This window comes from Plectropomus leopardus, chromosome 17 (assembly GCF_008729295.1).
Source record: "Plectropomus leopardus isolate mb chromosome 17, YSFRI_Pleo_2.0, whole genome shotgun sequence".
In the NCBI taxonomy this organism is placed as follows: Eukaryota; Metazoa; Chordata; class Actinopteri; order Perciformes; family Serranidae; genus Plectropomus; species Plectropomus leopardus.
The window spans coordinates 23575992-23599374 of record NC_056479.1 but is presented as its reverse complement, the minus strand read 5'-3'; the positions used below and the strand labels follow the sequence as shown (position 1 = coordinate 23599374).

At 38.8% G+C, this 23383-nt stretch overlaps 1 protein-coding gene and 1 long non-coding RNA gene across 2 annotated transcripts in view; one reads left to right on the top strand and one right to left on the bottom strand.

The window, feature by feature from the left end:
• The window catches only part of grapa (GRB2 related adaptor protein a), a 37655-nt gene extending 18361 nt beyond the window's left edge, over nucleotides 1–19294 (top strand). The window contains exons 4-5 of the mRNA XM_042504139.1: nucleotides 5320–5488; nucleotides 17937–19294. Coding sequence (XP_042360073.1) covers nucleotides 5320–5488; nucleotides 17937–18122 — 355 coding nt within the window. The 3' untranslated portion in view covers nucleotides 18123–19294. The remainder of the gene's footprint in view (nucleotides 1–5319; nucleotides 5489–17936) is intronic.
• LOC121956057 overlaps nucleotides 18509–23383 on the bottom strand; it is a 7693-nt gene continuing 2818 nt past the window's right edge. Inside the window, exon 2 of the long non-coding RNA XR_006106665.1 lies at nucleotides 18509–18674. This is a non-coding gene — a long non-coding RNA (uncharacterized LOC121956057). The remainder of the gene's footprint in view (nucleotides 18675–23383) is intronic.

Below are 23383 nucleotides of genomic sequence, written 5' to 3'. Positions count from 1 at the left end.
AATTGTTCGTATATAAATAAATTTATGTTCACCACAATGTGTTTGTTGACGTTTAGTCAGTAATCATGATGGTGTAAACAACTCCGAGTATGAGCAAAAGTCAAATCAAGTTTGTTAAAAAAGCACTGTTAACTTTCCGTTGCTCATATGACCTTATGATGGAATGTGGGAGGTGTTACATTGTATTTACTGTGAATTTACGGTGTATTTCCGCCTGTGGTGAAGCTGAGAGAGTAGCTTGTGGTTGCAAACATTTTGTGGTTTTTACTACATTTCTGTAGTTTTCCTTGTCCTTAAGTTTAAGTGCATTTGTTTATTCCGGTGGTACAGAGGTGGAGTTTTGCACCGCGGGGGTATATTGAGCGTGAAGATGTGATGTTGTAGTTTAAGTGTTGCCCAATGAATATTTAAAGCGATTCTGGTCAACTGTAAAGAGATGCTGCAGGAATTTTTGGTTAGATTTTTTCTCTGCTGACATTGTAGTTTTCGTCTCATGTCTCAAACCAAGTTTAACAGATAGATACCTGAAATTTGCAACCATTATCTGTAAGAAATATGGAAGCAAATAAGAGAGATGAGTATTTGAATTTTAACAGCCACTAAATACTTAAAGGGACAGTTCACTCTAAAATCAGAACTACATATTTTTCCTTTAAGATATAGAGGTATTTATCAGTCTAGATAGTTTTGGTGTGAGTTGCCAAAATGTTCTGCCTTCTCTTCAAAATAATGAAACTAACTAACTCATAGTGCCAAAAAATACATTTGAAAAACTCAACAGCAATGTCTCTTTCCAGAAATCCTGACCTGGTTACTCAAGATAATCCACAGACCTTGTTGTGAGCAGTTTCATGTAGGAACTATTTTCTTTCTACCGAACTGCACCAACCGACCTTCTCACTGTGCAGAAGGAAAAGTGCATCTATTATTAGCTCACCAAGCAGCACTAAGTTAGCTCACAGCTCAGCTGAGGAGGACGCTACTGATGTTTACATCTCACACTGTCAAGAGCACGAGCCTCTCATCCATGAATAGATGCATGCTTCCCTCTGCGCACAGATATGGTTAGCGGGTGTAGTAGTTAATATATGAATACTGAATTGAATACTGATTGAAATATTTTACTTTGAAAACCATGTATCTAAATTGATGACTTTAAAATTAAAATAGGAAATGTCTTGTTTTGCAATTTCAAAAGCTGAATTTGAATTTTTCTTTTCAATGTTCATAAATTCAGATCTAAATTTCAATAAAATAGATTCAAGGAGTTCAATTAAATTGGTCTAATTCAATATCAAGCAGTCAGTGGCTGGTTTCTTTTGCCAAAGGAGGGCTACTGGGCGCTCCGTAGCTATTATAATTGAAATACTTATGACTCTTATTTGCTTCCATATAATAAAATGCTCTCATAGATTCTGGGGCACATGTTATATCTGGAGTCTTTTTTTGTCTTGTACAATGTTACTTCCGATTGCCAGTCTAAAGTAGTGGTCACTTGAGCTGAGTTTAAGTGTAATTCCTTCATATATTTACTAAAATTAGTTTGCCAGAGCTGTGGCGATTTTCTGGAAAAATCCCTCTTTTTTGCATCATGTGAAATCAGCTTGTAAACTTAAAAACTGCCAAAGCTACATAATCCACCACAGTATCACATAGTTAACTTTATCTGTCATCCTTATTGCACTGTGCACTGACTCAAATAGTTTGCATTAGGGTTCGACCAATAAACCAAATATCGGCAACCAAATATTGGCCCCAATAATCGGCCTGGCCAATAATCTGTCAACCCCTACTTTGCATGGCTGATGTTTTATGTTACCCTGCGGTTAATGTCAGTCAGTTGTTAACAACAGATGGAGATAAAAAAACCTCAGAAAATGGGCCTAACCTCTGTTAAAAAAAGAAAAACGTTGTCTTCAAACTTCAAACATGTTTGATTTAGAGACATTTTTTTACACATAACAGCTGCAGGAAACATAAAGTTGATGTGGTGAACCAGCTCCAACACGACTTGAAATGATGTCTTGCTTCCCTTTTCCTTCCCTCTGACTGTTTGATGTGTTTCATTCGACATCTCATTGTGTTAAATCCCCTGAAGGGAAAGTCCTTGCCCTGCCTACATCCTCTCTTTAACCTCCACCTCCCCACAATCGAAATTCTCCTGAATTTTTCTTTGTCATGCACTTTTCTGTCCGGTGAGGGCACTTGGCCCAGGTACCGGGGCTTTGTCTCGCTCAAACATCTGCACAGCTGGAGGCAGTAACGGCGCCCAACCAGTAGGGTGCAGCAGATGGTGTCAGACAACTGGGGACGGTGACGGGGGCTGATAGAGATCATTTGCGGAGAAGATCACAATTTTTTCGTGTGGAGGGATAGGGCTGAATCAGGGGTGCAGATAACAAGAGAAGCCGCGATAGGGAGGAAAAAGTTAGATGGAAGTCAGATAATAGAGAGGCGCAGAGACGAATACAGACCCAAAGGCAACGAGGAAGACAGACAGATAGCACTGCTGCTCACAGACTCAACGTTCAAAAAACTACAAAGCCTGGTGCAGTGCCAATCCAAAAATAAGTTTTAAAAAAGACAACATTTGGCTTGAGCTAATGTGGCGTCCTCCATCTTTCACACTTCACACAGGATTTTTTTGGGGGGAGTGAGGTTGAGGAGAGGGAAATGAGGACACAGAGGGTGAAACGGAGAAGGCAGGGAAAGAAGGGCAGGGTGGAGGTGTAGCTGAATGCCATCCAGTCATCAGGGAGTCAGCCCTGCTTGTTCATAGAGCTCAGCGTCTGAATAGAGAAAGGAATTCTGTCTGAAACAAGCCGGTGCTCATTTACTTTCTCCAAGCCTGGAGCAGCGCCAGTCAGAGGAGGAGTTCTGTGAGGTTAAACCACAAGCACGAGATTGTGTTTATTCTAGAGCAAGTGCATATCATTTATAGGAAGAATCGGCTATATTAACTGATGCCACAACAAAGAAAATGATAACAAGAACACTGTTTTTTCTTGCAAACATGGCAGATGAGATTTCAACCCTCATTAACATAAGCCCTACACGCACACCCACTTATGTGATGTGTTTAGAAATATGGGGGCGTTGTATCGACTTCCGCTGCATATTGCATGCAGTTATATAACCGTATGATCATGGTGAGGTGTCCAGATTTCTAAAGATAAGCTGGCAAGTTACTTAGCAACCACCACAGAGCAGGATAGGGGAGCAGGTACGATTGCCAATGAATGCTGGCCAAACTCTTTTAATCATGACAACAAGGCACGCACTCCAACTCTGACTGAGGCTATTTTTGTTTGTGCCATCAGCTTCATTTTATCATTATTTTTTGAGCCACACTGAATTATTTTGTTCCTTTTTCAAAGCCATGTTCATCAAAATATGATATGACATGTCACTGATATATTATAAATTGTGAAAATGATTCACAGCTGAATTGTGTTTGACTCCATCTGCTTTGCACAGAATCCCCCAGACCCACAGAGTGGCCCATGCACATTTCATTGCCAGCTCCTTAACCCTTTGAAACCTGAGCAAATTGGCTTGATTTCTCACAAAACATGAAATAAAACAGAATGAGTAATTACGAAATTAGCAAGAAATTAGTAATAAATAAATAAATAGCTGAAATTATCACAAAAACAAATAGCAAGGAACAAAAGCAGGAAATGCCCTGTAAAAAATAAAACAACAATAATTAATATAAAAAATAAGATTTGTTTTCTGTAACCTCATTCTAAATATATAATTGTAACATTTATAAAATGTGTAGTTGTTTTCTAATGAGTCACTTTTTTATAGCTAATTTTCTTGTTGCTTTTCACAAGTTTTTAGCAATTTGTGGAAAATTTGCTGACTGCTTTTTTGTGCTAAGGTTTTGAAAGAAATCAAACTAATGTTCTCAGAGTTCAAAGGTTTAAATGCTTATGAAAGGCATCTGAATGCAGCAAAAGAAGACTGCTGTCGATCCAGGTGTCAAAGGGTTAAATTGCAAAATACTACGCACACACACACACACGCACACAAAGACTCTACTACTAATCATATTAATTTAGAATTTGCGTCAGTGTGGGTTTCACATCATAAATGTGGTCAATTTAATCTCTCTTTTATTGTTTTGTCTGTTTTAGTGTGTCTCATCATCTGTGCTGCCAACAAATTTTCACAATGGACTGTCTGTAGGGGAAAAACAGATCATTCAAATAAAATAAAATAGGAAAGAAGTGGTCTCCAGTGTTTTTTTGTGGAGATAAATGGACAGGACTGCGCTGCATGCCAGTCCCAACAGCTGACAGCTGTGGATTTAAAGAGGCGGCTTTGGGGACGAAAGGCCAAGACTGCTGGTATCAACCCAAAGCTGGTCCAAATTCATTGTGTGACAAAAAAGCACTAACCCAGGGGACGAGCAGATTATGTCCATGGGTGGATAATGACACAATGGCCCCCACCATGTCCCTTAATGCACAGGAGTAAGACACACAGGTGGTTGTGGTTGTTGTTATGCATCTTTTTGTGGTTTTATGTCTCTTTGATGTTATTTTGTATCTATTTTCGTCATTTTTGTGGTTGTTTTGTTTCATTTTGTTGTTCTTTCGCATCTCTTTGTGGTCATTTTGAGTCTCCTCCTGGTCGTATGTGTTAATTTGAGTGAAAGTTTGCAGGTGACGGCCACTTTGGGCCCCTGCACATTCAGTGATCGATCCATGATTAACTGTCTGTAACTTCATTTTGAATTTTTGTTTACAATAGTTTCCATTGGTTACCAGAGTGGGTTTACTCATTTGAGTTTAATACTTATTGTTATGTTTAGTTTTATGAGTTTGGGTATTAGTTTTAGTTCTTATTGTAATATGAGGGGTATTTGTCAAGAGCTAGATTTAATAATGAGTTCAGAATAAACACAAAACTTTGTGATGTCAGTTAACTCACAGTCATGTCCCAGTCTCCATAAATATATGCATCAATGCCTCCTCATGCTTTTTGTTTTTGCATTTGACCAAACTGACAAAGACCAGAACCACATACATTTCCTGTATATTATTGTTCTATTTTAATTAGTTTTGTAAGTACAACATTTCACTTAGTTTTGAAAATATTTCATTTTACGTGGTCAAAGCTAGATATTTAAAGTAAAAACAAAAACCGAGCTCATGATCTTTAATCTGAGCTCCTCCAATAGTCTCAACTTGTGTGTTGTGTGTGAGGAGTTTTGATTTAAAGCCAAAATTTTGACATCTACAACCACTGCAGATGTTCCTTTAAAATAATAAATCTTTTTTTCTTTATTTCCATCTGTTTATTTTGCAGTTATGGGGACCATGTTCAGCATTTCAAGGTGCTGCAGGACCGCTGCTGTCAGTACTACGTGTGGGACGAGCTCTTCGCCTCCCTGAATGAGCTGGTGGAGTTCTACCATAGCAACAGCATCGCTAAGGAGAGGACCGTCTTTCTGAGAGACCCCGAGCACTTCGCCAGGGTGAGCATGCGACTCCTCGTTTATTTGTTACTGTGATTCTTTATTTCTTTTTCTTTCTTTCTTTCTTTCAGTCTTTCTTTTATATTTGTTTGTTTGTGTCTAACTTTCTGCCTTGTTTCTTTTCTTCTGTTTTGTCTGTTTCTTTTTTCTCTCTTACACTTTTATTATCGCATCTTTTTTCTGTTTTTTGTTTTTTTACTTAAGACAAGGTATTTTAAAAGTCAGAAATTACACAGATGGGTTTTTTCAACTACTGACGTCCTTCCTGTGTGTAACTGTGAGAAAAGCTTGAGAAAATGTATTAATAAACAAAAGGGTCATTCATAATTATTATAATTTAGAAAAATTACTTGATTACTTTGAATAGAAAATGACCTCATATTGTTTACACAACAGATGAGCATGTCAAAAGTCTGCTCTAAAAAAAATCCACCTAAACCCGGAGCAGTACCACAATTTATTTTGCAATGACAATTTAAATCTCCTCCCTAAACCATTTAAAAACATCTGTTCTTGCTGTCATCGGTCTCCTTCATCCTCCCTCTTCTATTTAAGCCGCTAGAGATTAAGTAAAGTATCCGATGAGATTATCCAAAACAGTGAGCACCATTTTGAGAAAAAGTTTTTTTTCTTCTATCTGTTGTCAAATCAGTGTTTTTACAGACAGAACTACCCAGGTGTTCATAATTTATTTTGCCGTCACTGCCAGGCACAACCAGTTGTTTTTTTTGACAGCTATGGGAACACTCCATATGTTGGTGAGATTTGTGGAGCTGTGACTGTGGCAGCAGGGTTTGACGTAGAGGTGCAGCTCGATGAAAGATCACAGGACTGCCGTCAGTCTGGAGCCGAACCAAATCAGTCATCTTAGGCAGCGAGCCAGAGGGAGCGAGAGACAAAACGGATTTAAAAGGCAATTATTTACAGACGTCATGATTAAGCTGGCACATATCAAGTTTGGACGGAACATTCTTTCGTTTTTTTTGTGTTTAGTCTTTTGTTCAGATCCCTAATTAGTCTGGTAGAGGTTTTTACTCCAATTATAAGCTATTTAAGTCAGTGCATTTTGATTTAGGCCAAAATCATACACTAGTCTTAATGGGCTTTACAATCTGCACACACCCTGTATATCTTTTTCCTGTTTTTCTTATGTACTTAACCTTTTTTGTAAGGTAAAGCAGGCTAAGTGTCGGTTATCCAAAGGCGTATCCCAAATTTCTGTCAGGTTTAGTGAGCAAGAATCTAAATGACAGGTAGTTCCCATGATGGTGTCATCACGGGAGAAGCTGTTGTTGTTGCTTGTTGTGAAGTCATTATGCAGACAGGATCACGTTGCATGTTAAGTATTCCTGGGAGTGGCAGGCGAGCCGCGCCTGCAGGCGAGCCCGTTTGCCGCGGAGGGACGTGATCCACAGCGATCCTGACATGACAGCATGTTCGTATCACTGTAACACACGCGGCGTGCTAATACTCATCACATCAAGTCTGGCACCTGAGAATAGGCAGCAGTTCGTTAGGGAACTGAACTGTGGTGTCAATCACTGAGAGCAGACACATGTGAAGTGATATTACGACTTACAATAGGCAGGGTAAACTCATATTTTAACGATGGCAGGGCTCTAGTTATGGCTATGCCGGTTTATTGGTCATTTGATCAGCCTGTTGGTCCATAACTTTGGTCCGCATTGAAATTTCTCATCAACTATTGGATGGATTATTAGGTATTCATGGCCTGCAAAGGATAAACCCTAAAATATCTGGTGATCCTCTGATGTTTCCTTAAGCAACACCACTGTGTTGTGGTTTTGAGTGAACTACCTGAACAAACTATTAGATAGATGTCTTAGATGACATCTGTTGATTTTGTTGCAGGTTTGTGGATACACAATCATGAATCAATGATCGTTTTCCATTTTTGTTGCTGCAAAAAAAGTGAAACATAATATACTATGCATCAGAGTTTGTTTTTTTCTGGGGACAGACTGACATGAATAACTCTAACATCATTATTATCGATTCGAACTGCGAATATGTGTGAAACTAGTTCCTTTTGATATCGCAGCTGCTCCTCACCCCTGTTTACACAGCACCGTTAAATTGTATGTACAATGACGCAGGGCTTTTCTACTCGGAAGTTATGATAAACAAACATTGTGATACACTGCTTAACTTTAATTGTTCAGCAAAAGACTCTTCAGTAAGAGACATTCATTTTCCTCACATGATAGCTGTAACACCATATGAATACTGTTTACATGCTCTTATTCTCATGAGCAATTAATATTTAAAATTTGTCCTGTCATGATGGCGATCCATATTCATAATGCACAGTAAGTAACTGAGATGAGTGTATTGCACTATGCATCCTAACATGCTCAAGTCAAAGGATTAACAGGATGTGACAGGTCACAATAAGGTCACATTACGAGCTGCATCTCTCGTCACATAAGGCAACTAACCCGTTACTCTCACAGTGAACAAGATTAATGTGGAATGTGAAAATACACGACACGGTTGCTAGTTCAAGAGTTCTCATCCAGTTTTATCTGTTCTATAGTAATTATGATGACGTGTCAAGATTTTAACTTTATTAATGTTATTTAGAATAAAGGTTTGTCTATTTTTCAAAAGAGAAAGGATGCAAGTAATGCTTGAAATCCAGTCTCAAAGCAGAGCTGCATTCACAAATGAAAAAAAGAATTACCAAGTTCCTCGAGGTGTTTGTCTTCTCTTGAACGTGCATGGCCATTTTAATGGGTACAGCAGCATTTTAATACCCTCATTGAGCCCAAAGCAACTCTTAAATAGATAAGCACAACTTCCACATTTTGCCCCCACTTGTTTAAGTACATGATCCTGCAGACTGGGTCTATTTGTTGCCAGTGCTTTGAATTTACTTTACTTTTTGTTAGAAAACCTTGCACTCAAGTCAGCTCACTGCCATGCATGCAAATGCATCTAAGGTGCAAAGCATGCAGGTGGCAGCCAGTCTGCTTTGTGTATTTCTGATGTGATCAGTTTCAGATGTGAGGTGTTTAGAGGTCAATGAGTCAGCGCTGTTAATAGAACTAAACCGAGGGAGACAATAAGACACAAAGACGCGCGTATACATCCTAGATTGTTTGAGACATTATCCAGAAGGTATTGAAAACATCACAAACAGGTATTGGTATTCTGTCAAGTCACCACATTGTATTTCTTTTACTTTTTTTGCCCTCATCTTATTTGCATAGTGACTCAAACGCTTGGAGCCAAATGACTGCAGTAATATATGTCTCCATAAAAGTGAAATAGAAACAAAACCTTGGAGAAAGTGTTCACAGTATTAGTTTAAAATGCACTACGTGGAGCACCCGAATGCATTTTAAACACACGAAATAAATGAATGAATGCATAGATCACCATGTTTATGATTATTTTTTAAAGATGAAAATATATAACAAAATATCAATATTTTCATGGCCAGATCATCAGCTCAAACTTGAAGAAAATCTGATTGGTTGAGCCGGTCTGAATGGTATGTTCTTTAGAAGATGATTCACATTTATTGATCTTTGTGATGTGTGAGCTTTATTTCAATAAATCTGGTCTTTCAGGTGCAGAGGGCTCTTTTTACCCCTCACTGCAAACTTTCTGTTTTATAATGGAATACAGTATGGCAGGATTTGGCCATTTTACCATCTCATTTTTTTTAAACTTGATTTTATAGCTCAGATGGGGTTTTTGCTATAAAACAGGGGTCTGGTTTTTCTCATAATCTCCATTTATTCAGAGTCGCTTGCTGAGCAGCCAGACTGCTGCAGCACTTCACCTGGCAAAACAGGAGACTTTTAGACGACAGGTTTTTGATCCTAAAAATAGGTTTTTGTTTCATCAAGCAGCTTCTCACAAATATAGTTCTTGTTTAGTAACATCCTGCCTCACACCTAAACAGTTTCATGCATGCTTTAAATCACTGGGGATATTGCACAGTCCCCCGAACAAATGCAGCTAGAGCAGGTGCGAGTTTAGAATTTAGCTTTAGGGCATGATGATGGTAGTTAAACGGGAGATAACGGCAGCCGTCCCGCGGGAGAACGTAAAACTGTATGACCTAAATACTGTAGCAATCTAAATCTCTCCAACATGAGCAACAAACATATGAAAACAACACCAGCTCTTTCTGAGCATTTTGGTTTTCTGAGAGTTTTAGTTTCTTATATTTATACAGTAGTTTCTGTTGGTGCACCACCAACATCAGTCCAATCGGCCCAGAAGAAAATGTTGGCATTGCACATTTCTGGCAACAAATACATTATATTTGCGCGTTTCATATGCGGCATATCAGCGTGTACTTAAAAGTAAGTTTTAAGTGGTGTAGTATATGAGCTGACATATCATTTGGAGGAGCAGATGGCAAAACTTTTCGAAGCCAACAAACAGAATGGGTTCTGATTTAGTGAGTCATCGTTGTTTCTAGCGGCATTTTAGGCACCAAATGCAGGTCTTTTGTAGTGACCAATAACTGTGTTTCCAGCATCTTTTTACAAACCAAATGTGGGTGTTTTGAAATGACTCATCACTGTGTTTCTGTTGTTATGACCTCTGCATACAGTAAAAGTAGACACAACTGCTCAAAATGCCAGTATCAGTCATTCAGATGATTTTCTCCATTACTGCCACTGGATCGATGGGTCTGCTATGACTTATGAGCTAAACTACAGCAAAGTAAAACTTGTAACACTTCTACGAAGTGTGAATTCCAGATAAGGAGTGCAGCATGACTCAGACAGATGCTGCCCTCTGTTTCTGTTTTATAGCCATTTACTGCAGTTATAAAATTATTTTTTAATTAGGACCATAACAAAATGTTTATGCTTGTTAATTTCATTGCTATTTCATCCTCCATTTATTCTCTTCATTACATTTTAATGCGATGGCATGCCAAGTTAGTCAATTTGCCCTGCACTTTCAACGAATTAACAGGTATTAGCAGTCACTGGTGCCTGTTCATAATATTTTGAAACGTCTGGTGTTCCTCCGTAACAAAGTCAGACTGGTTCTCACTTAACAACCTCCACCCACACCCTCACAGCTGCTCTGAAGACTTATCATGTATTCACAAACCTGAATCTCATACTTAGGCTGTTAATGCTCCATTACAATAATAACACTAAAGATTAAAGGGGATTTATTATGTTTATTCATATTTCCTGTCATATAAATTGTTCAGTGTCTGATATTCACATGAAGAAGTGTTTCTGACAGGCTTTTTTCTACTTTCAGGACAAACTGATCATTTACATTATGTGGCTCACAGTGCTACACGCTACCGTCAGAGAAACACGTAATCTTGGTTGCTGATGTTAATTTCTCCCCAATTTCAGATCATATTCCTGCTGTAACATGTCCGTTATAATAGGTGGTTTTTCATGATAGAAAGTGCCGCTATAATCCGTTATTTCCCAGCTGCAACGATTGTAAAGAAACAACGATATGTGGAAGACCCGAAAATGCTGACCAATTAGAGCACATTGGGCTTTTTGGGAGGGGTGGCATTAAAGAGACTGACGCTAAAACTAAGCCTCTCAGAAAGAGGGAGAATACAGGTGGTTCAGCACAGACAGTATAAGGAGAATTAGAATTAGAATTAGTGTTAATGATTTGTGATTTACTAAACAGTTGCAAAGTGAAATTAAAACAAAAGCAAAATATATAAAGTGTCAGTGACAAGTCCATTTAACACTTCTGTATAACACTGTATTTTATTTCCTAATTCTATGACTGAAACCAATGCCAAAGTGCCAAAAACTGCAAATGGCTATGAGGCTGGCTCCAAAATAGAGTAAATCCCCAGAAACCCCCATGTTAAAATACCCAACTTTACAGCAGAGATTGTTTACAGGGCTAATCTCCCAGTTAATAAAATTGTCTGATGGGTGATTTTTTTTTTTTTTTTTTTTCAAATAACTCATCCGTTTACTTTTTATTTTGCTTTAAATTTAAGGGTGGGGCTGCTTGAGGCTGTCTGCAAGAATCGAAGTCTGTAAGTCAGATGCACCCCTCGCTCCTCCACAGCTCCACCTTCGCGTCCAAATATGGTCACTTCTGGCTCCAAAAAAACAGGATAGCAAAATGCTGAACTCAGGGATTAAAAACAGGAGTCCACAGACCAACAGGGGATGTCACAGTGTCCAGGATTTTATCCAGTCTATATTCCTAGGTCTCCTTATGCCATGTTCTATGAATTGCCCCAACTCAGCACTAATGCGATCATATCAAGAATACACACATTTAAGGTCCATCAGTGAAGTATGCAGTACTTCTGCCCCAGGTCTGCATGATGTAGTCATAGGTCACCTTGCTGTTCTACATTAGTATTAAAATCTAATAACTTTTGCGTGCCAGCGGGCCATGTTCACATACATGACTGAGCAATCCTAAAAATGTACCAGTATCTCTTATGAGTTGTAAATTTTGCAGTGCAGGCTACTTAGAAAAAACAGTCATCTTTACTAACTCAGTTACATTTTCTTGGCCATATATACATATTTACAGTATTATTGTATCGTTTCAACATTAGCACACTGGCTGTGACTTTTCTTGTGCTGTAGGTTACCGCGTTGTTCTGCTACGGCCTTGAGGTAACATGTATCTGCATCACAACATGCCCCATAGTTGAGGGTGGCGTGCTGAAGGTGCCGTGTTTACCTACATGGCTGTGTTGCCTCTGAAAAAATCTGTCATTCGAAATCGGATCACAGCAGCTTAGTCATACCTTTATATCTGTAGCCCTTGTTTACTCTGCAGACGTTTTAATGAGAGTTTTAGGGGGTAAACTGTACTTTTTCTTTTTTCCATTTTAACAATATAAACAGACGAATATTTATCAAGAAGTAGTTATATTTGATTAGTCACAATCTGTTGGTTTGTAGCTCTACAATCAACATCTTGTGCTACTAAATTGGACTTTTTTGGATAATTTGTGCTTTTCATTTCTTGTACATGTGTTGCTACAGCCTTTTTACAAATCATTAGTCCAGCAGAACAAAGAGACAAAATTATATAAACTCCATCCTACCTTTTCTTCATTAGCTCCAAAGATTTTTAGCACTTCATCTCCATCTGAAATTGAGTCTTCGCTCCTCTTTAGGTAGGTCTGCAGATTAAAAACACATTCAAAGCATCACATTTAGCTCAGATCCAGACTGTCATTTTATATAAAAATCACGGTCAGCTGGTCTTCGCGTCTGCGGGGCTTCGTCTTGGCCTTCGGCATCAACAAAGCTCTGACGCCCACTGAATGTCTCTCACTGTGTGTGTCTCGACAAACCTTACAACATAGTCTTTTTCCTCCATTACAAATTATGATGCCAGAGAGATAACTTATTTTGCAGACCTTATTCCCGCCTAATACCTAAAATCGCGCCAAGTTGTTCCAGAACTCCCCTCTCTGTCTTTGCAACCTTGTTGTGTATGCTCTCTAAAATATTAATAGTATACCCAGTTCTTCAGTTACCAGCACAGCATTTCATCTTCACTTCATACAAGTGACACTGCAGCACAAAAAACGAGGAAAAACTAGTTCTTGCATCCCTTTAGACCTTTTGATTATTAAAATGGATGCATAAAAACAGGGTTATAGAGAAATCATATCAACTTTAAAGGAATAGTTCACAGCTTTTGGAGTGAGATTGTATGAGGCACTTATCAATAGTCAATGTATTAGATGTAAGTCGGCATGCCCCCAGTTTGGAGAAATAGGGTCAAGTCTGACATGGAAGCTATGCAATGTGCTGTTGTGGATGAATCAGCAGCAAAACTTATTTTAGCTGCCTAAAAAAAAGTCTCACATAAAAAAAATTAATATCAGTTTAAGTGTAAGCTATATTGGGGGTATTTGCAAGTCCATTGAAAAAAACAGTGATTTAACATCGCTTAACACGGGCTGCTGGTCTACCACTGCCTCAATGAGTTAGTTAGTGTTATTGTGTGACTTTGGCATTTAAAAAGACTACTTCAGATTCATTCACTGACACAATAACACAAATTCATGAACTGATTGAAGAAGCTGTAGATCAGCAGCGGCGATGTTCAGCGAGCTAAAATCGCAGTTTTGTATTGTAGTCTGGTGGCATACTGGCAAACTGAAGCCGTTAATGGCTTCCAGGTCGAAACAGACTGTCTGAAGGAGAGGCAAAGCAGTGAAAATACTCTTAATTTAGTGTACCCTTTAAAACGATACCATTTTTTTTTAAAGGAATTTTTAAATAGGAGGCTAAACTATGTTTTGTCTCTGGCCTCATTCATAGCAGTACATTGTGTAACTTCCATGCACGATCCAAAAAGAACACCTGCCAAGCACTAAACGTGGATTTTTTTTGGCCAGTGAGTCAAAAAGTTAATTTCGGACATTGCTTCCATGCCTGCTTCTTAAACTGGGAGAGTGCCATACAATCCCAATTCAAAAAACCCAAACTATTAATCCATGTGCTGTAAATGTTTCACACAAGCATTGTCTCACTTTGTCTGACATCACCACGTGATCACAGTTTCTTTTATGGGTCAGTTTCACAGACGTGTCCAGGCCAAATCTGAGTCCATGCATCTCGTTGCAATACTTTTTGTGTCGTCCCTCCTATTGTGCAGTTGGTCTTTCCAAACTAATTCCACATCAGCTCATTACGTGGCCCAAGATCACTTCTTATCTCACCATGGCAGAGTGGGAAATAATTCTCAGTCTATTTTTTTTTCCTCCTCTCCAACATATCCCTAATGTCCTCGTGTCCCGGAGCTTTCTCTTCAAAGAGAAAGCCTGTTCATGCAAAACGTCGACCTCTTTTTGACACCTTGTCATTTCCAAGTGGAGGCAGTCTCTGTTCAGTGTGTGCGTGTGCGTGTGTGTGTGTGGAGACAAATCTAGTATAAAGCTGTAGTCCATTGATGTTACAGAGTAATTTGTTCCACTGTCAGCGCTCGCTCTGGGTCGGAGCGGGTGCTGAGGAGGACGTTGATCACAAGGCAGCCGAGCGCAGCTGATACGGACGGTCCATATTTCTCCTTCCAAACCGTTCGCTCCTCCAGAGCCGGCATGGAAAAATGAATGGGTTTTCCGTGCGCTGTCACGCACCACAGCAAATAAGAGGCCTGCACACACATGCTCGCTCACACCCAGGAACAGAGTGTGCGCGCACACTAACAAGAAGTCTAGACTAGATCAGCGCAACAATAATGGATAAGTCCAACAGGATTCTTGTAGATTTGTGAGATTGATAGATTGTGTCTGTGTGTCTCGAACTTAATCCTGCCGACTGGTTAGCGTGTGTATGTGTTTGTGTGTCTGCTCCTCGCTCTAAAACAAAACAGTCCACAGCAATAAAGCCTTAAATTGCAACACAGATACCTAGACACACAAGAAAATACAATATTGGTATTCTTTCCAGTCTCTCGGCTCCCACCCAGTTTATATCACATCCACTTTTCTCTGTAGGAGCGCAACTGACAGCTAAGAGGTTAGTTAAGTTCAAGGCGCTCTCCTTAAAATAGCCACTTTTATTCTGCTACTCTTAAACTGCTTTTACTTCACGAGTCAACAGAGATCAGAAGAGGCCGGCTATCAGGGGAGAAGAAAGACTCTACTTTTGTGAACTCAAAGAAAAATACAGCGACACAGAGAAAGCACAGCATCTGCTGGCAGAATTGAAAGCAACTCACCTTATACTGAATTGTCATAAAACATCACACTTTTTAACAGAGCCCTGTTTGTAGGTGTGTGTGTGTGTGTGTGTGTGTGTGTGTGTCACACACACATCATGCGGGAGTTATCACTCTCAGTCTACCTGTCTCTATCAGTGTCTTACTCTATTTCTCTTTTTCTCCCTTGTGACCCTCCACAAATTACACGTCTGTCATTGATTGCATGCCCAAATAAATCCCACGTGTAGGTGGTTGTAGGTTAAAAGGTCAAGGTCACTGTGATCTTGCATCCATCTCATTCTTGTGAAGGCAATATCTTAAGAACACCTCGAGGGAATTTCTTCAAATTTGGCACAAACGTGTGAGTGGACTCAAGGATGAACTGATTAGATTTGTGTGGTCACAGGTCAAGGTCAATGTGACCTTGCATCCGTCTCATTCTCGATAATGCAGTATCTCAAGAATGCCTCAAGAGTTTCCTAAAACTTGGCACAAATGTCCACTTGGACTCAAGAACAGAATTTGGTTATCAAAGGTCAGTGTGACCTTGCATTTGTCTCATTCTTTCTAATTTCATTCTAAAAGCGATATGTCAAGAACGCCTGAGGGAATTATTTCAAATAAAAAACGAACATCCACTTTGACACAAGAATGAACTGACTAGAATTTGATGGTCAAAGGTCACTGTGACCTTACGAAACACATTTTTGGCCGTAAATAAAGAATTCTTACTTTAGTTATGATAAAATTTCACACAAACAGAATAAAAAGATGGAGTAATAACAGCAACATAACAACATAACTTTTCTGGCCATTATTCAGCGTCTTAACTCTGGAATAGAGGGGAAGACATTTGTTCAGATACTGAATTGGTGACACTAATCTTGAAACTGTGCTGACTGTATAGATCCTCTGTGCTGCCGGAGGGGGGAGATGTGTGTTAGGCTTCCATCAATCAGGAGAAAGCATTATCAGTCATCAGTATTTACTGAGTATTTACTTTCATCTTTCTCTTCTTTCAGCATGCTGCTATCTTGGTGAGACATTTCTCATTGTATTAATATTTAATATGCATGGACTGACTGACCGTGGTCTGGCTAAATAAATGTTAAATGAAAAATATAAATAAAATAAATTTGTACTTTTAAGGAACAATGAATACAGGTCCCTTAACCTTAATAGAAACACTAAACTGGGTGTGAACTCTTTGAAGGAGCATACACTTGGGACCATGTATTCCATGTAGTATTAAAAAAATGGGTTTTTTTTAGTATGTTTTGTTTTGACACAGCCATAGATATAACAAGTGCAGTGCTTCAAAGAAACACCACTGAACTGAAAAGTTCACCATCTGTATCACAGCTGTTAAATGAAATAATATCTCTCAAACTTTTCAGGAGCTAAGAAAAACAAAACCAAAAAAAAACACTGACCATCATGGATTTTTCAATTCATTCAGTTGGGAATTTTACAAACCAACAGCAGATTGTGTAGTCTTTCAATATAGAGAGAGGATTTTCAAAGAGTGCTTTGAATTCTTATATTAAATACATGTTGAAAAAGTGAAAAATGATGTAAGAATAATATAAGAAGTAGAAATATAAAGTAGGCCAATCAGTCTGGTGTTTGGTAATTTGTAAGAGTAAAACTGGGACTAAAAACACATTTCACAAAAGTATGAAAGCAAATAACATACGAGAGAGACTGCATATGAGAGAAGTTGCAGATGGTTGTAATCTGTAATCCCTCTGCTAGATGCCACTTAATCCTACACCAGCGGGTTCCCATTAACCCTCAAATTGCGCAAATTGAAATTGCAAACATAAAATATGCAAATGTAAACACATCAAAATTTGAGAAAACTCCCATTGAAATTTTACGCTTACATGAGATGGTATTTCAGGTGATTCCTAAAAGCCAAATTTCGAAAAACTGCAATGGAAACGCTTTTATCACTTTTACAGGTCACATGATGAAGGAATCCGCACCCTCGGACATGATGCAGCAGGCTCTACAAGAGGCGTTATTGCATCGCATAATTCCTCTGAGATCGTAGACTATCACCTTCCAGAAATCCCTCATACGTGTCCGCTACCACGTATAAGGGGCTTGTCTTTCCATTAACACTCACATAACACGCCTACATCGCCTTTGATTGGAAATGATAGCAGCTAATGCTGTGGCTGCAATAGAAATAAACCTGATAATATTTTGGACATCTGTTGTCAATGCCAATGTTATCATGAGAGAAGTCACATAAAATCACTCAGTGGATACAAAGTCATCAGTCGTCAATTGTGTTTTATCAACATTTTGAAAATATTGCAATATTACATTTTAGGTTTTGCACAGATCTGTAATGGAAACCTGTCTTGTGAATTCAGGACTTAGCTGTAAAAAGAGCTCAATGCTGATTTTCCCCAAATGAACAATAGTTGAGTTGGAACAAAGGATTTCACTGGACATGGCCAATATTTCTGCAGGTAGAAAACAGCTGAATGAGGTGTCTGTCTGAGTATTTTTCCCCCTGCACAAATGTTTTGCAGAGGTATGCAAACATTCATAAGAAGCCGCAAAATCTTTTTATTTTTCTGTGTGTATTTTCAAAGAAAAATCCGTGCTTGGCGTGAAACGGCCTCAAGTGTTGTTCCCCTGTAAGTTGCGAGTTTGGCTCGGCTCTGTTGTTTAGACACAGACTGCTTCGTAAGTTGTGAAGCAAATTTCTCAATAACTCTCTTTTCCTTCATCCCTCTCTTTCTTTTTCTTTCAACAGCGTCCCCATCACGCCCACGCGCTCTTCGACTTCACCCCCCACCACCCATCTCAGCTACGCTTTCTGCGTGGTGACGTCATCGAACTCATTGACTGCTCTGACTCTCTGCGCTGGAGGGGCCGTTGCCATGGACACGTGGGCTACTTCCCCCCGGAGTACGTCCAGCCCATTTACCACTGCCAATGACCTGACACTTTGATCAAACACCCAGCCATACCCGCAGGTTCATCAATAAGCCATCTTGACCCCGCCCCCTCACACTGCTCCCCTGCTCTGCACCTGCCCATTCACCTCTGGAGAACTGACGCGCTGCAGCTGAACGTTATGTAAATGACTCCTCCCACTCTCCTCTGTGACGCCACCTGTCAATCACGAGCCGCGCCCGAATCAGCTGCTACAGGTTCATCAATCGCTTCCACCTGATCCCACAACTCCACTTACTCTTTAATCATGTAAAAAAATGAAGATATGGACCTATACACTGTGGAGAACTCACATATACAGACTGACAAACCCACACACACACAACCCCAGGCATAACCATCTATTAGAGCTTATCAGCACTGGTGCAGGCTAAATAAAAGCAACACACACACACACACACACCTGGTGAAAACAGAAAGCAGTGTGTTTGACCCATGGGAGGCTGAGGAGGAAGGGCGAGGTTTTCTGCGCTGAAGATGAGTCAGGATTCACTCCAGTGTTTTTACTGCCGTTCCCACGAAGAGATCCGGTGAGCTGAGCAGAGAGACACAGAGAGTCATTGTGAATATTTGGGGCAGACACTCCGAGGACACTGACACAGCAGATTCTTCTCGCTTGGCGTGTGTGTGTGTGTGTGTGTGTGTGTGTGTGTGTGTGTGTGTGGAGGAGCTTGTGTGTAAAATGTGGGTCTGAACACATGTATCTGCAAACTTTATGTATGTTTAATGTGTGCAAAGGGTGTGTGTGAGTGTGTATTTGTGTATGTGTGTGTGTGTGTGTGTGTGTGTGTGTGTGCTCTGTGGACCAGTAAAGGAGGTTACTGTGTTAAAGTGACCAGTGAGATGAACACTGCCCAGATGACACTTTGTTTTAAAAAACACCGCTTATAATGTAATACGCTCAACTCAATTTATGAATCATTTGTTTGTTTCCATGTATTTATTCTTATTCATGTGTAATCTTAGAATACATACAGTATATTACAAGTGAGATTAAACATTGTAAAAAGTTTTTTTGTTGCTTTTTTGTTTCTGTTGCAAGAAAAAGTTTAAGAAAACCACATTTTATGTGATTAACGGTGAGAACTTGGACCGGTCTTCCTTAACATGTAATGACAAATCATTTCAATAAAGTGATACATTTACCTCTTTGAACTTGAAGCTTGGACATTGTGGTTCAATAACATTTACATTTCGGTTTAGAATTGGTCTGCTGAAATGTAATATGAGTATGCGAGTAGACATGAAATACCATGTATACCCTGAAAAAAGTGCACTGAACGAGACCTAATTTAAGTGTAAATAATGCAATTAACAGCAATGCACTAAAGGTGGGTTATTTCTGATGTACTGATAATGTTCTTAGTATGCTAATGGTATATCATTATGGCTACAAAAGAAATACAAAAAAAAAACCCCAGCTAAATTCTTCGGGTTGTACTGTTTTCAGACAACATTAAGATGTACTTGTCTATAAGTACAGCTTTTCCTAATAATGCTGTACTTTTTATAAAAATAAATTCCTTTTCATCTTTATTTTTACATTTTACTTTAAGTGCACTTGAAAATTCATTAAAAATTCAAGTAGATGATACATTAATTGAATTTTGAAAATCTTATATATATATATTTTAATATATTTAAGTACACTTAACTGTACTTCACTCACTGTGCTGTCTTTAGTTGCCATAATGATATCATTATAGTATTAAATGTATTATTAGTACATTAAAATATCACACTTTTAGTACATTAATCATGTGCCCATAGAAATATACCAGGTAAACCTAAAATAAATTGTATTTCAGTATATATTTTTAGCTTTTGTTTGTGAAAGATGACCTCAGCTGTGCAATAAATAAGTAAACAACCAGACACGCTGACACAAAGGTGACTTGTATGAGGCACCACTGGATAGTATGTGTGAGTTCCTCGTTATGCTCTCGCCATACAATATAAATGATGTCCATTATATTTGCACAGTTTTTAAATTGTGGTCTCTGTTCCTCTTTGTCGACACAGATTGTGTGTGCCAGAAGTTGCTGACTTGCACTTTGTGACACATTGTGCAATGCAGGCTATTTTGTGCTTTTCTTGCTTTTAATGTCACACAATGAAAATTCATGAACAAACAGCCACTTCATTTCACGTGTAAATCACGACATTTGCCACCATGATATTTCCCACTTTGTGCCACAAAGTATAGGCTGAATGAATTTTGTGCATTTTGTGCATTAGGGTAAAGTCACATAATCCTACAAAATAAAACCCTCTCCCTATTTAGGAAAACAAATATGAATGATAGTTAATGGCAAAGGTCAAATACATTTTTTGATATCATTTATATTTTGCAATGAATTACACATATGATGTTTGTCAATTTAGAAGACAATTTTGCATGTCAAGAAAGTTACTGTTTGTAAAAAAAAAACCAATAAAAAAAAGCGGCATAAGTGACATCATGGCTTTATCTCGCTTGAGCTACAGTGATTGTGTGTAAAGTACCAGGATGTACTCACGCTAGCAACACATATTTCTCTTTTTTTTGCTTCCAGACAGATAAAAAGTCCATCTGACAAAACACATGGGGCAAAACACATCTGGTAACTTAAAATTTGTGCATGGAATATAGTTACCTAGCTAACTAGTTAGCTAATTTTTGTTGGCAAGGTAACAGGCTACGACAATGACCTCTAGATTACAAAACACAGTGTTTGAGTGTATCCGACTGAGCACAAAGAATTTCAATGTGACGCGTCATTCACTGTATGCACAAGGTGCCCTTTAAGTGTCATGACTGTGCGCTTGAAACACAATTTTGTTCACACAATTAGTGCTGAAATAATTAGATACATCCGTCAATTCATCTGCTAGTCAACTGACAGAAAATTATTTGACAGCGATTTAAATCAAAAATATTTTAATCGGTTAATAATCAAGGTCAAACAAAAATGTCATTTCCGGTTCCAGCTTCTCTGCTTCTCTCTACGGGATTGTAAATATAAATTCTTTGCGTTTTGCACGATTATTTGGATTTAAAAAAAGACAACAAAAGAAAAAGCAATGTGCAGAAATCACTTTTGGCTCTACGAACTGTGATGGGAATTTTCTACTGTTTTCAAATCATTTATTTATATGATTAATACGTTATATAATTAATAACAGTTTAATTGATGAAAAAAAAGATCATAACTTGCAGCCTTACACTCACTTCTGAATAAATGTCACTGAAGCGCAATTAATGCCTTGTTAAAATATTAATATGGTAATAATATTTTAATGTGTGTGTGTGCTTGTGTGTTTGTGTGTGTGTAAATATGCCAGTGTGTCTCGTGTACATGCCAGGAGAGATCTCAGCGGCAATACTTGCTGTCAACAAGACTTATTACTTGTAAGTGTGTTTATTTGTGTGTGACTGAAAGCACTTGATGACAGACAAAAGCACGCACACACACACACACACGCACACACATATATATGTCATTGAGGATGTAAGCGCAGTGTGCTCTGACAGTCGACTGGCGCTATGCGAGGAATGCGGCGCTGCTTCTCTCACCAGAGTGTGATGCTTGAAATGAAGCAGGAAACAAGGTTACATCCTATAATTCCCGCAGACTGGATCACTTTTGTTCTCTTTTCTTTCACGCTTCTGTCCCCTCTTATGTTTTTTAACAAACCACCTCTTTCATTCCTACTGACAGAGTCACCTCTGGCTCAGCGGTGACAGCTAGTCAATAAACCACCGGCATCCAGCAGGGGAGAAGAAGAAAGGAGCTAAAGGTGTACCAGAAATAGTACCGCTGTTTTCTGCCTCTGTTCTTTTCTAAAATCTGCTGAGTCACTTTGAAGTATGTGTGTGTGCGCGGTTGATAACGGGCTGCGGCGTGTGTGATACAGACACACATTCGTCATGACATATTTGTGTCATACACTAGAAGTGAATAAGAATACTAAACGTCACAGACAAGCCGTCAGAAGAAAAAAAACATAGGTAAATAAAAAAATGAGAGAAAGAGAGTGAGATAAACAGGAGGAAAAGTGATGAGTTGTGAGGCAGCAGCAAAACAAAACAGGATAAAAACGTAAAAGGGACAAAATATACAACAGTGAGAGACAAAATCAGAGAGGAAGACGCTGATGATACTAACAAAAGATGCAAGGGCAGGGTGAGGAAGCGGTGTCACACTATTCAAATGAGCCTGACAATAAAGTGGCAGGGAAAGGTGTGAGCAGTGACATCAGTGAATGTCACAGGTGTCGGGAGCAAATACGACAGAAACAGTTGAACCAGTTTGACTGACTGACAGCCTCTGGCTGTTGAGGTCCTGACAATGAAAGAGAAATAACCACCACCACCATTCAAACCAGTCCAACACCCAGTAAACAGAAAAACAGTTTGTCGGAAAATTCGTCATGTTCTGCCAGTCAGCAGGTCCATAAATCAAAAGATGAGCCATTGATGAGTCAGAGAGATACCAGTTAGAGATTCACCCTGTTATTTGCTAAACTGATCATCAGTGACAGACAGAGAGGAAGTTCAACATATTTAACGGCAACTCAAGTAAAACTGCCCAGAAAGGGCGTCACTTTCATCCATCATCTGGTGGTTAGGCCTCAAAAAGGTGCGTCACTTCCCAATAATTTAAAATCTGTGACTGCACACACCCTGTTTGACACGTTCAGTCACACTGATTAGGGGTCAACCGATATTTTTTCAGGGCAAATCTCGTTAACTACCAATTATTAGTAGTTAATAACTGATAACCGATATATTGGAGTCGATATACATTTACAGTAACAGCGAAAATCTGTCAATATTTAGAATTTGGAATATAACAAACTCCAACACAAAACTTTGATTAAATGCCTTCAACAAACGTTTAACCAAAACTGAAACTTTCAACGTCATATACAGCAAATTCCCCGGAACTTTTTTTAAGTCAAGTGAAAATTTAAATAAAAAAATGAATATAAAAAAATAGCTCACTGAGGTTTTACAAGTTCCTCTCATGCTAACAGTTTCTTTGCACTTTTTAACTGATTCATTTTACCAGCGATTATTACAATAAAACACAGGTACAGATAATAAGCAAAATGCCAAATACTGACCCCAATAATTAGCCAGGCCGATAATCTGTCGACCCCTAACACTGACGTGCAGATACTGTAACCCTGTGAGTGGACTCTAATCGTCTACTTAAAGAGAAACTTCTGGATCTTTCAACTTTTCCATGTTCTTGTGTC